The sequence below is a fragment of the Dermacentor silvarum genome, chromosome 1 (assembly GCF_013339745.2).
Source record: "Dermacentor silvarum isolate Dsil-2018 chromosome 1, BIME_Dsil_1.4, whole genome shotgun sequence".
Classification (NCBI taxonomy): domain Eukaryota; kingdom Metazoa; phylum Arthropoda; class Arachnida; order Ixodida; family Ixodidae; genus Dermacentor; species Dermacentor silvarum.
In genome coordinates, this window is record NC_051154.1 from 19,891,364 (window position 1) to 19,905,707 (window position 14,344).

The window sequence follows — 14,344 nt, forward strand, 5'->3', positions numbered from 1 at the left end:
TGGGAATGTTGGCCTCCGGCACCTCTGGCTGGCTATTCGTAAAGAATGACTGCGCCTTCCGGGCCCTATTGCGTCTGTTGTGGGCTATAACGCGAGAGCAATGCTCTTCGAGTACGCGTGCGACGCATGCAGCCGGCAGTGGCGACGCTGCGTCGTACAGCTGTATACAGCTTGTTCAAGCTGGGCTGCAACAGTGTATCCGTCCAGGCAGCTTGCGAATGGGGGGCGATACACAGTGCCGCGCAAATCTTTCAGGGCCGGCGCAGTACAGCGCCTCTGGCAGAGACCATCCATAAGCGTCTTCGACAAAGGCTAGGCGCGCCGGAGCCGGCAGCTGCAGGTGCCGCGGAGGCGGCGGATCTTCCGGCGCTGATCGCTCGCTGACACTTCTGCGCACTTGCCCCCGCCGCACGGAGACTCCTCGGGGGGGAAAAAAAAGTCGCTCGTCCGTCGTCTCTGCTCTTTTCGTCGCTGCTACCGTGTGCGTGGGAACGCTCTCCGAGCCGCGGCCATGAATCACAGCTGGGGTGATATATGCGTTTCTTTATGCGCGCGTATGTATATTGGTGACAGCGGTTGATTTGTGCGCTGCGCGGCGTTTGTTTTGCTTCGTCGACCTGTGCGTCGGCGCGCGGCCTTGAGCCGCGCTTATGTCGCTAATATGGAGTCGCGCATTTAGCTGCGCTACTCTGATTACGCTGTGTTCTTGTTTCGCTGGCGTTATGGGAAGCAGCTGGCGGAACTATATGGCGCTGCACTGCGCGCTTTTATCAACTTTTGCTGCGCGCAAACGAGAACAGCGCTCGCAGGTGCGATTTGTGTCCTGCTTCAGTGATGTCACTCAACGCACTAAGCTGCTGAGTGGGCTCGGTATACATGCTTGATGTGCTCTTCTGCTTATGTAATTGCACGGATAGCGCTACTAAGTAACTTGAGAAATTTATTCGATTGAGTGCTCCACTGTAGGCACTCGCTCTGGTGTCAGTCACGTTCAATAGTAAGCGGAAGGTCACATTGCTACGAATGGCCATTTCTGCAATCATTATGCTGCGAAGACATAGCCTCACCTATCCGTACATGTATATATATATATATATATATATATATATATATATATATATATATATATATATATAATCCTTAACCCCCCGTTTAGGAATGTCAACTCTCGCATAATGTAAGGAATCGGGAAAGCTTGAATACACGAACTGGGAGTGTACAAAGGGGCTTATATAAATTTAGCGTAGATATACGACTGAGAAAGTCGGAGGCTTCGCAATACTTACCGCCGTATTCAGAAATGCAACTTAGCTTCAAGTCAGTGCTTGATTTAAAGGACGCCTGGCGCGAACATGCCCAGGACGGTCATTGCGTTTGCTTCGGTACGTTCACAATAGGCGTCACTTAAACCAAGTCAAGCACGGACTTGAAGCGAAGTTGCATTTCTGAATACGGGGGTTAAGCTTGACTTTAAGGTTTTGACTTTAACTGCCTGACCTGACAATGCTTTGCTGTTTCGAGCGTCCAGACGGCTGCGAAGTGGCTTAAGGTCTATGAGATTGTACTCTATTGATGTCAACGCGGCAGTGATGCTTGTCCGATGCGACCGATGTCCGGGAAATATTCCATGTTGGTGCCCACGCGTGAACGCTGCTGCCGTCTTTTGTTTCTCAATATTTGTGACTTAAAGGGCACAGCTATAGTGCGGGGTCAGACAAGGAGACACAATCTCTCCAATGCTATTCACTGCATGCTTAGAAGAAGTGTTCAAGCTCTTAGACTGGGAAGGCTTATAGGAGTGAGGATCAACGGCGAATATCTCAGCAACCTTCGGATTACATATGACATTGTCCTATTCAGCAACAATGGGGACGAATTACAGCAAATGATTGAGGACCTTAACCGAGAAAGTATAAGAGTGGGGTTGAATATTAATATGCAGAAGACAAAGATAATGTTCAATAGCCTGGCATAGGAACAGGAATTCAGAATCTCCAGTCACCCTCTAGAGTCTGTAAAGCAGTACGTTTATCTAGGTCAATTACTCACAGGGGACCCTGATCATGAGAAAGAAATTTGCAGAAGAATAAAATTGGGTTGCAGTGCAAGCGGCAGGCATTACCAAATCCTGACTGGGGGCTTACCACTGTCGTTGAAAAGAAAAGTGTACAATAATTCCATTCTAACAGTGCTAACATATGGGGCAGAAACTTGGAGGTTAACAAAGAAGCTCGAGAACAAGTTAAGGACCGCACAAAGAGCCATGGAACGAAAAATGTTAGGCATAACGTTAAGAGACAGGAAGAGAGCGGTGTGGATCAGAGAGCAAATGGGGATAGCCGATCTTCTAACTGGCATTACAAGAAAAAAATGGAGCAGGGTCGGTCACGTAATGCGTAGGATGGATAACCGGTGGACCATTAGAGTTACAGAATGGATATCAAGAGAAGGGAAGCGCAGTCGAGGACGGCAGAAAACTATAGGTGGGGTGATGAAATTAGGAAATTTGCAGGTAGAAATTGGAATCAGCTAGCGCATGACAGGGGTAACTGGAGATCAGAGGGAGAGGTCTTCGTTCTTCAGTGAACATGAAAATAGGCTGATGATGATGATGATAGTGCGCGTTATCGGAGCATGTGGCTGGCCTCGTGTTGTGAAGGCTTTGAGAGTAACAACTCTGCTCAGTGCACCATAGCGCAAGATCTGCTGTGTGCTGCACAGCTCGGCAACAGCGTATCACGGACGCGCAGTGCATGTCCTGTATACTTTCGACAAAAACTGTGCGTACAAGATTCCGAACGCGATTGTGCTCCTTGAATATTCTTCGCCATCTGCTGTTGCCATATGCCACCCTTGCGGTAGCAGTGCTGCTTTACCTTAATAATAATTTTTTTTGCCTATCTTTTACGCATTGCTCTGGCGAGCAGTTGGTATCTACAAGCGTTATGAAGAAAACGAGACATCCTTTCTGAATCACCCATACGACCTTGATGTGGTCGTTAAAGAGAAACCAAAGGTGAAGGAGGAACACCGTTATTCTGCCTACTTTGAGGCAGGGGTTCAAACGATTAGCGGCCGCAGTCCAATAAATAATTACACGTTCATTTATTTAATGTGTTAATGACACGTAGATTTATGTAAAATATCCATTTGGAGATTATACTGAACTGCATGTTCATGACTGCGCGAAGAGCAAACGCAGAGTGGGCCGAGGTGGCACGTGCTGTAAAGATCGCCTACCGCGTAGGAGAGGGCAACTGTCGAAGAGGAGGAGGAGGTGCGCGTTCGTCGCCGAATCTCGTGCGAGAGCTTTTCGGCGTCCGAATAAGGTTTAGATGGCTGTGGCTGTGTTGTGTTTTCCTTTCGCCGTAGTCGACTGCGGGTCTCTTGTCGAAATGTGCTGTTTCGTCCTACGCAACGCTACACAGAATGCTCAAGATAGAGGACTGTAATTGAATTTCGGACTGCAGAAGGTTGTGCGCCCATCAACATTCATCGCCGTCTGACTGCGGTTTACGGGGATGCCTGTGTTGATGTCAGCACTGTGCGGAGGTGGTCAAGGACTGTGAAAAAACAAAAGCCAGCCGCATCAAATCTCCACACAAGCCACAACCTTCCGCAGTCAGAAATTGAATTGCAGCCCGCTGTTTCAACCAGACGTCACCATTGGATGCCATAGATTGCTCGATTACTCTGGAACGAGAAGAGATAGGAAGGTGAGGCAAGTGACATCCTGTAACTTAAACATCAGTATGATAAAGAGTTCAAAATGTCTGCAATACCATTTCGAAAGTAGCGGGCTTGGAGGCATTGCTTTCTGAATCGCCCTCGTAGATAATGATCTTGGATAGTGTCTGCGTGGTTTTATTTCTCGGTGTCGGAACTTCGAGGAATACAGGGAGAGGTTTTCAAAAGTATGACGCTTTCTATTGCTAAAGAAGATGCGACGATGGGCTCTTCGCCACCTCCGAGTGCGACTTAATCCAAGTGCTTGCGGTTCGGAGCATGTCCTTGCGGCCTAGTTAGAAACTTCGTGTTTTGACCGCAGACATGTGGAAGGCATCAAAACCGCTTGCCTGAATGCATGAAGCCGCTCACCAATACTGAAGAAATTATCGTGTTTTTGATGCGAAAGCGTCAAATGGCCCATTGAGCGAAAATGTCGGCGTCTGTCGTCTCTAGCAAAGAAACGGAACTTGCATTGAGGTCTACAAATACAGATGGCTGTACTCGTAAATCGATTGTGACGCGATGTTGTGGCGAATGTTCTCACCTATAGGCTTCATATATGTACTGTTGTTTGCTCTATGTATGTGATGCGAGCTGGCGCAGTAGACGACTTGACGCAACAATACTCGAACAGCAAACGTTGATTTTTTTTTTTTTCGTGAAGTTGGCCCCGCGAAATGTAGATGGCGTTGCCGTGCCTCCAGAAGCCGCTATTACAGGACGTGTGGGCTTCTATGGGAGCTTCGCCACCATGCGTACCATATACCTTGTTGGCACCGCAGGCTGCTGCTGCTTGCTGGCTCGGGCAGCACGTACCTCTATGGTACATTACTCACAGAGAAAAACTTGAGCGCCGTTCAGTTGGACATTAATGCTTTCGCATTCACAACTCATAAGAAGTGCTTAGGTGTCGTCGGAGTTTTTACTTGTAAAGCTCGGTATTGAACTGTTCGATGATGCGTGCGAGCTACCAACACCCAGGCTTGTCTTTGGTAGCCCGCCCATTTTAACCCTTGCATTTAAATTCAGTCTCATATTAGCCGATGCGAAATGCAGAAACGCCCGTGTCCTGTGCATTGGTGGCACGTTAAAGATCTCCTGGGGGTAAAAATCTGGAGTCCCCCACTACGGCGTGCCTCGTAATCAAATAGTGGTTTTGGGACGTAAAACCCCAGAATTCATTTGAACTAATAAATTTGGATCCAGGTGTAGTGCCAAGCCGAAACTGGCCAAACTAGCGCGTCATAGTTCAGTGTTCGACTTGCAGCAGATAATCACAGCAACGTTTAACTCTTTAACTGGGAAGATAAGAAAGACTTGACCTAGAATGGTTTTATTGCTTTAGGTCTTCTTTATTCTGCTCAAATGCGTACCAATTTAAATATTAAACGGTTTCTCTAAACACTAAGCGAGATACAGTAGGTCAAAATTATTGTTGACCAGGTGGTGGCAAGTAAATGTATGGTCCAAAACTGGTCTCTGGCACTTGCTTTGGCAAGGTCAATTGTGTTCTTGAGATGTACCTGTATGGAGTTAAAGAATAAGAGGTTGCTTAAAAAGGGGGAAAAAATTTGCGTTGTCGAGAAAATGACCCCCACGTGCGCTAAGAAGATAACGACGAAGCCTTCAGGTTTTGTGACCAATACATCCGCTGCTGCTCACGCTCGAATACCACTGCTGATCAGGTACATCAATAAAGGTAAATTGAAAGGCACAGACTAATATTTGGATTTATCTAGTTCCTGCAGATGCTTTTGTTAGGTCAACATTATTGTTGAGCCACCAGTTAAAAGGTTAAAGCACACGCCAATGGAGCGGAATTCAGCAGAACAAAACTACTCACCCATGTTTTTTTGTGTGTGTTTGTTCATTCGCGCCTGACATGCAAGCACCAACACGCTCAGTAGCACGCCCGTATCAGGCACCGCTCTGTCAGTAATGGACCGCACTAATCGTGATTGTGCATCAGAACTATTAAGTAACTGCGGAGAGCGCAGGCTGCTAAACCGGAGGCACCAAGGACTTACCCGCTGGGTATGAACTCGCTGAGAGCGGAATCACGAAGACGAGATGAGAAAACAATGGGAAGAACCTTGATTTGGACAGGATTGTACACGGTAATGCTCTTTAATAAAAGTGCAAACATGTGGCTTATGAGGGAAGTCTTGGGGTTAGTTTCCTGAAGCGCGTTAAACAAGAAGAATGGTATTCAGACAATGCACACAAAAACTGATCCGCCTTTGGCGCGACCGTCGTTTTTGTAGATGATGTGTTTTGCAGTACCTTTCTGCTTAATATGTGTTGTACAGTTGCGATATATCGGTGCGAAGGAAACAGCACGTGCTTCACAACGCGGAACGACGCGCCGTTCTCGAATGGGTGCAGTGTTCAGACGTGGCACGTGGCGGGAACCGAGGGCGGAGTGTTTACAGCGTTGCGAAAGACGACGAGGAAGACGTTTGGCGTCACCATGCGTGGCTCGTATTGCCCGCCAGCTCCGGTCCATTCCCGAGGCACGGCGCACCCGCCCGGGCCGGTCCGGCCCCTCGTCGCGCGCCGCCCATCGGAGAAACCCGGCCGCTCTTGGTAGGCGGCAGAAGCGCTGCCTCCGTGGTGAGACTTGTGCAACAGCTGTCTTCCCGCTAGTAGCCGCCGCCGGGCTCTTCGCGGAGTGCACCAGTCTTGCAGACAAGACTGCGTTAAGAGAGCTTGGGTTCCGATGACCCTCCCTTTGTTTCGATTGTCACCGACACGTGTATTGCGCTGTCATCTGCGAAGAAGCCAAAATGGATTGTAGGCTTTATTCTGGGGAAAAAAAAAAAAAAAAGGGGGGGGGGGGAGGGAGAGCTTGCAGGAGAATGGTGCCTTCACGTTTAGATAATTTCGTTGCATGCGCTGTGGTTTATATTGTGGAGATATATACTAGCAACATTGTAAGGTTAGGGAGGGATACACGGTGTGAACACCGTGTATTCCTGATGAGGTTGATTTGGTGTGTCACACTGTGAGGAACTCGTTTTGTTTGCCTGTGTTTCAAGCAACCTAGCAGTAGGCGCTGACACTTTATTTTGGAAACCGATCATACTTATTTGTGGAGAGTACGGAGCACGGCCGCGGCGGCCATATTTCGATGGGAGCGAAGTGCAAAAACGCCCGTGTCACGTGCATTGGGGGCACGTTAAAGATTCCCAGGTGGTCCAAATTAATCCGGATTCGTGCCTCATAATCAGATCGTGGTTTTGGCACGTGCAACCCCAGAGTATTATTTTTTGGAGAGCACGCGTTAAGGAACATCGAAGGACAAATGGTACTTCGTGCTCCCTGGCGCTTTCTTTTCCCACCTGGCAGCGGTGCTCTTCTCCTCAACACGAGACCGATACTTTCATTCCAGTACGCGACGGTAGCATTGCGCAATGCTAAGACGCTCGCGTGCTAAGACTTTGGTGCACCGTCAAGAGCAGACGAAACGCAATCCGCAAACTCCCTCCCAGTACGAGGTCTCTCATATTGCAGGGCCAGGATAATGTAACGATTCTATTCCAATGTCATTCCTTGTCGCGCTTCGTCAGTAGTCGGAGCGGCGCTCCGCCAGCGTTATCAACGGGATCAGCCGCTCATGAACGGTGGGGTGGCATAGAATCGAGCTGAAGGAATTGCTGCATTATACTGGCCCAGGTATGTATCGTTAGGATGGAAAAGTACGTGAATCTGTTATACCACCGTCTTCTCACGGTGTCGCAGGCAATGTGTCGTATGGAGCCTCAACACCGCAATTCTCTGAATACATAGCTTCTTTAAGAGTCCGTGTATAAACAGCACCATACATTTGTATCTTAGCGCCGGTATTACACTTGCTGGTGGCGTGAATCCGCAGCTGAATAACGTAGTCACAAAGCCGGGGGCCCCGCCCGCTTGTTCATAAGTGAACGTCGCGCCGACAGTTTCCCGATGATCAAATATTGTCTGGACTTGTTCCAGCTCAACTCTCCACAATCTTCGTGCTCAAGTGGGATCGGTGTTGCTCTTTTCGTTTCGTGGACAAGGAAATGACTTCGTGATGCATTAAACACGGATGGTCGTGGTTTAGAGTTCAACCACACTTTCTCCATGGTGAGACGCACTTGCAGCATGTACTGTTGTGGCGTCATAACTACGCTGCAATCTAAATTGCGAGTGGCAACGATCATATTTACAGCTTCATAACATTTGCGCTTGCAGGGAGCGACTGCCTTGCGGGCTGTCAGCCTAACCTTCACATGTCTTGCAGCACTTCGGGCCGCGCGCTCCGTCGTCCTGATTCTTATCGCACGTGGCTGTCGTCCGGCGGCATTTCGCGCTTCTGCTCTCTGCCGACGCTTTAATGCAGGCTGAATTCATGTGGGAAGAGCGTAACGGTTTTTCTTTCTTTTTTAACCTTCGAGCATATCCGTTATCGGTTGCGGCTGACCGACGGTCGGCACGCGAGGAGGATGGGTCGTCGCAATGACCCGCAGAGTTGGCGTCTAGCGTGTTTACATCGTCCGCGATAAAGACGTGCGTGTCGATAGCGCAATTGTAAGATCGCGGCTGTATCAATGTGTGCCGGCAGTTTAGAAGGGGGAGCGCGTCAATTAGTGCTCGCGGTTCGCAGTATTCACTCGGGCGTGCTCTCTCCGTTGTGCGTCTACGTTTGATCTCACAGCGTGCTCTCTCGGTTCCACTCTTCCGCCTCCAGGTGAACATGGAAGGCCGTCGGAGCTCGCAGCTCTGGAAGGACGAGGGCAGTGTCCTGGAGGCCATTGACGAATTGATGGCACCCAGCTCTGACTTCAGCCTTTCCGACATTCAAGACAAGCAGGAAGCAAAATCAACCAAGGAACACCAGTACGATGAAGAAGACTACAAAAGTGAGTGTACCTTTCAGGCATGTTGGGCTTCACTCCTTCCGCTGTGCCGCGGTTCGGTATCTCAATTAAGGCGCAGCCGCTATCTAGATGGCATACATAACCTGCACTTCGTTCGCATCGATTGTAGTATGGACTATCAAACATCCTGTATAATCAGATGTGCTGCCGTCAGATGACGGAAGACAAGCAGCATTGTGGTTGACCAGTCCTTGGGAGGGAGACCGCCTAGGATCGCCGAGTGCTGACGGCTTTCTTCTGCCGCGAAATAGCTGAGGTGTTCGCCTCGAGCGAGGGTGTCTGCAGGACCCCCTTCCTTCACTTTAAGCACCGTCTTCGAACTTCTTCTTCTTTTTTTTCTCTTTTTTTTTCTGTAGTTGTAGCAGTTGCGCTTTAACTTTTGCGCACAGTACACGGGTGTGCATTTTTGTGTGGCAATGAGGCGGTGGCTATGAGAATTAGTGCCCGCCTCATTGTCGTACGCAGTTTCCCTTGTTAACAAGCTTGTGCCACTATACTATAAACTTTATTGCCAATCAATCAATCAATCAATCTTTACTTGAGATTAATTCATTAACAAAAATTAGTGCTGGGACAAGAACTAAAAGCTCCTTGTTTGTGGCTTGACGAGGTTCTTGCCCCTATTCACACAACGAGGGCAAATCCAAGGCATCTACCAGGTGTCTTTTTCTTAGTAGCACCAAATTTTTAAATATTGCCTGCGGCAGATAGCACAATTCTAACCCTTTACCTAAATTATTCCATGAGGCGGCCATTCCTTCTACGAGAAATCAAAAAGCAAGAGTGAATCATTAACATAATTACGCTAATTAACTGTTGAATAAATTACTTTGCGGCACTTGTTTCAATTTGCGAATTGTAGCCAGTGAGTTCGCAAAGCGTATCCACTTGGAACGAACTCTCAGGACTACACCTGTCTCGAAGTGTTAATTTTCCAAGTGTCCAACGAAATGCATTTTCGTTCCAGTTACTTTTGTCCTTCAATGCATAAAACAGCGTTTTCTTTAAAAAGTAAGTGGAACAACCGTGCATTTTTAGCGCAAGTTTGACGGCGCCTGTCTCGAAGCCGGTGCCATCCTCAGAATTCGTTCCAAGCCATATGCCTTGCAAACTCGCCGGCTAAAGTTCGCAGATTGAAATATGTGCTGTAAAGTGATTATTTAAAATGTTAATTAGTGTCATGTTAATTATTCAATTAAGCATTGTGGTTTATTGAGAAGTAAGGGCCACCTCACCGAGTAATTTATAATTTAGCTCAAGGGTTAGAATTGTGCTATCTGCAACATGCAATTTTTAAAAATTTGGTGCAGCTAAAAAAAACGAAAAAATCTTAAATACAACATGAAACAGTGTGAACATTTAGGGGTTATGGGTAGTTCCAGCAAATCAATACAAAATGCATCTATGAATACATAGGTAAACATTATAATGAGCGCATTCAGTCTGGTTGTCACCGAACAAATGAAATATCCGCACGCAGCCACGTCACGTGTCCATGCTTTCCCATTTTTCATTTTGCATCGTCCGTCGCATCGACCTTATGCAATGTGTTAAGTCATGTTGTAATTTAACAAACAGCACTTGTAGCTAAATCATGTTGTTCGAAGTTTGTCGCAATTTAGAGCACAGATATTCTAATTCCAAGCACTAAACATTGTAGATTACATCACATTTCAGCTGAAACAAACGGTTTTTATTTCTGCAGTACTTCAACAGCGTCGAACGTCAGGAAGTGTGCGTTAACAGGGTGTACTAATTAACTTTTTAATTAGTAATTTGGGGGCAGATACCTTAAGCACATATAAAGTCAATCAATATGCAAAGCATGTCCACCTAATTAGAATCTTGAGACGAGCACAAGTTTCGAGATATTCGTTACCAAAATCTTCCATTACATTCCGCGAAGTTTTGCCCGCAATAATTAATGCTTTCGGGGAAAATTATACGCGGAACCCCCTGTACTGCTTTGAGACAAATATCTCAAAGCAGCATTCATTTGCGCACGTTTTTAGGTCATTGCTTCAGCACTGGTCGGCTTGATTCCGCAGTTGAGATATGTGCCCATGCGCTTCATTAAAAATTAACTAGTGCACTTGAGCTCAATAGCTAATTAGCACGTGACACTCGGTTTCCTGCGGTAGAAGTCCCAACTATAATGTGTTCCCTTAATATTATTTTGCTTGTTCTTTTGCCCTGTCTTTAGGAATGTTTCTCTTTAGTTGACACGGTATATGATTCATCAGCATTTGGTGAAGTCTTACATAACTGCCTTGGTTCCCTCTGCAAAATTTAGTGCGATAATGTGGACCTTGAATTAAACGACACCAAGAAGACTGGAGGCTAGTTGTCCGCGCGTTTCGGGTAATTAAGCGCATTTGAGTAAGGCGCCACTTGGGGTTGTTACGTCAAGAAGATGCGTTGGCACTGTGGACAGTTTTAGTGTGAAGAGTCACAGCACGACCTTATCTCGGTGTGTAAGCAAAATAGCTATCAGGTCGTGCTGCTGATTGGCCTGCTCCCATTAGCTCATTGGCGTAATTTGTTCAGTTAGTAGAAGCTCTATGACTGTGAGTCTTCTCGAAAAGACAAGGTTAATACTTTGGAAAAAGTGTTCAAAAGTGTAACTGATGGACTAACTCATCGAAAACTGTGGCCAACAAAACAGATCCTGGATGCTAATCAATTTACGTTTTTTAAGCATGGAATGTTTTTAGCTCCCGGTGTCGGCGACCTTCAAGTGACCTTGAGCCAAAAGCCAGAGCTGTTAACAAAACGAGATCATCTGGGCACCCAGTCAAAATTTAAGCGGTCTCTGGCCCCCAAGCCTTTGTACAGGACCGCATTATATACGCTAGTTACTGCCCAAACAAGTTACAAAAAATATTGTTTCCGAGTTCTTCCTAATGTTTGTTCACAATATCACTCAAGCTGTAACTTCTAGTACGCTGAAGTTTTATTTGTCATTTCCAATAGCGACGTTCGAAAGGCAGATACAGGGCACCATACACTTGATTGCCATCTTTTGGCGCTGAGACAGGGTTGCCTGTGCTCTTTTCAACGCCAGCGGTCCGTGAGTTGGCCGCACATTTGTAGCCGACTACTTCGACGCGACAAGAAAAAGTAGCTACAGACGCTGAGAACGCTGCACTGTTAGAAGAAGAAAAGCGGTTGAAGGCGGCGGCACGACAAGCAGCAAAATACGCCACATGGTAGCCATTTTATGCTTACATCTACTTTGGATTACGGGAGAGCCAGCAATCTTTTAATGTGCATATGCCACTGCTGTACATTCGGGCGCTTAGCTACACGTACAATACACCGTAACACGGAAGCATACGAAAATGCGAAGAACTAATGTCCTATTCTCTCGTCTGAGAATAGGACATACATACGGCACACACAATTTTGTTTTAACGGGAAATGACCCGCCAACCTGTGGTAGATGTGGAGAGAGGCTTACCGTGCTCCACGTCCTCGTGGAGTGCAGGGAAGCCGAAAGAGAGAGAAAAAGGCACTTTCCTATAGCGTACCGGTACAGTCTCCCTCTCCATCCCGCTATGTTTCTTGGCGACGAACCTCTCTTTAACACTAAAGCTGTCCTGGATTTTCTTAGCGATGTAGTATTGCATGTTATTTGCCCAATAGTTTCGTAGCGCATCCTCTCTCCAGAGGATGTCGCCGCGATAGTAGTTTAGCATAGCACGCGCCTCCAGGCCCTTGCGTTTCAAAGGGTCTGTCAAGGCAGTAGTGCTTTTTGAAAAGTTTTATCTGTATATTTTCGTTTATCTTCATTATCTTGCAATTTGTTCTTTCGGGTTCATAGTGCACCTCATTAGCAATTGCCATAATTTTATTACATATATATTTTACGCATTTTACAGCGATTGTTTTTTAGGCCCTTTTACAGCCACGACACATCTACCTTTCACTATTCATTGCTCCATTGTCAACTCATGAACACTGGCCTGGCGCTCTTTGGCCATACCTGGCTCTTGCGCCATTAAAAACCATACATCATCGTCACACCCGTAACTTAGAAATAGGCATAACTTATCAATAAGTTATTGAGATAGCGCGCTCGAAGAGTCGGATTGGCGCCGCCCCGTGCTTTTAGATGTGGCGATGCTTGGCGGTGTCTCGCGCGAAGTTTGTCGTGATTTCTGAAGCAGTCGATAAGCAGATGCGGACTTATTTCCGCTTCGTGTGCATTTTCGACATACCTGATTAGGGAGACTCGGTTACAGTTAGCCTCTCGTGCGCGCGCGCGCGTGTGTGTGTTTGCGTGTGAGAGAGAGCCCATTGGTCGGTAAAAAAAAAAAAAAGTCAGAGCGAATCTTTATTGGCTGCTCGTTCACGCTGCACGAGCGAAATCGCATCAAGTTCAAGTGTCACCCTCATGTACAGCCGCGTGCGCGAGCGGTGACTTTCTGTTCGCCAGCACCTTAAATTAGGAACAAACTTACAAATGACTATGCTATCTTCACGAGCTTTGTGAGCGTAGTCAGATAGCATAGTCACGTTTAAGTTTGTTCCTGATTTAAGGTGCTGGCGCACAGAAAGTCGTCGTTCGCGCACGCTTTGGGCGGCTGTACAGGCAGTTACGATGGAATCGGAAAACTTTTAATTCTTCCTCCTCCCCCGTAAAGCAGCATTTTACTGCTGCCATTACTACGACGAGAAAGGCGACGTCGATACCGCAGCACAAGCGAAAACGCTGTGTGTATCGTTTCGTATGTCCCAGCTGCATCCACGCTCTTCGAGGATGGCCACGGAAATGTATCAGAAGCGCTATCCTTAAGATTCCCCGCGAACATGTCGAGTGAATGCTCATTCAAGCGTTAATCGCATTATACTTTAGTCGACGCAGCTGGAAGATCAAGCTTCCTGTGTAAATCTTTAGGGAACCTTGTTCACTACCAGAATACCACATCGGTTGTTACAAATCATGTAAAACTGTATGAGTCGCGTAGCTAAATGGCTAAATTGTGTTCAGAGGGCATTGACACTTGGCAGCTATGGATTGTATATCTTGCTTATTTGAGCGCTACCATAGTTGCTCTATACGGACCTGAGCTGCGTAAACGTCTCGCCGACATCCAGAAATTGTGTTATCTAGCAGTTGCAATATCAGCGTGCATGTTGTCAGCACGTGTTAGGTAGGCACGCTGTGTCGCGATGTTCAGCTGGTCCCGGCCTCGGCGGCCGCGTTTCGATGGGGGTGAAATGCCAAAACGCCTGTGTACCGTGCACGTTAAAGAACCCCAGGTGGTCCAAATTATTCCGGAGTCCCTCACTATGGCATGCCCCATATTCAAATAATGGTTTTGGCACGTAAAACCTCAAAATCTAATTTGTTCAGCTGGTTCGATTAGAGTCACTAGAAAAACATTCTAGTGACTCTTGGTTCGGCTGAGCCGCACCCGTATCGCAGTTCACAGAATGGGATACAACCTACAAGAAAAACGCTTCAAAAGCCCCTTTCATTCCATGACTGATCACTTACGTGTCGACTATGTGCATTCTGTGCCGGTATGTTGTAGCGATGCCTTTCCGGTGCTAATGCCTTTTCGCGCTTATCGCGCTTTGTCAGTGGTCAGAGCGACGGTCCGCTCGCGTTATCAACGGCATCAGCCGGCCGTGAGCGGTGGATGATAAGACTAGTATAGAATAAGTCACAAGGCATATCGCTACAAAATACCGGCCCTGCACGC

General features: G+C 47.2%; 1 protein-coding gene across 9 annotated transcripts in view; it reads left to right on the plus strand.

Moving 5' to 3' along the window:
* LOC119457576 (band 3 anion transport protein) overlaps window positions 1–14,344 on the plus strand; it is a 200,516-nt gene that overhangs the window by 118,395 nt on the left and 67,777 nt on the right. For 8 of the 9 annotated variants that reach the window (XR_007466297.1, XM_037719223.2, XM_049665117.1 and 5 more), the window contains one exon: window positions 8,444–8,615. Coding sequence is in view for 8 of the 9 variants with exons in the window: in XM_037719207.2 (XP_037575135.1) it covers window positions 8,444–8,615 (172 nt within the window). In the remaining variant the exon portion in view is untranslated. Of the gene's footprint in view, window positions 1–372; window positions 528–8,443; window positions 8,616–14,344 lie in introns of those variants that run through there. The other variant, XM_037719215.2, reaches the window with a different exon arrangement.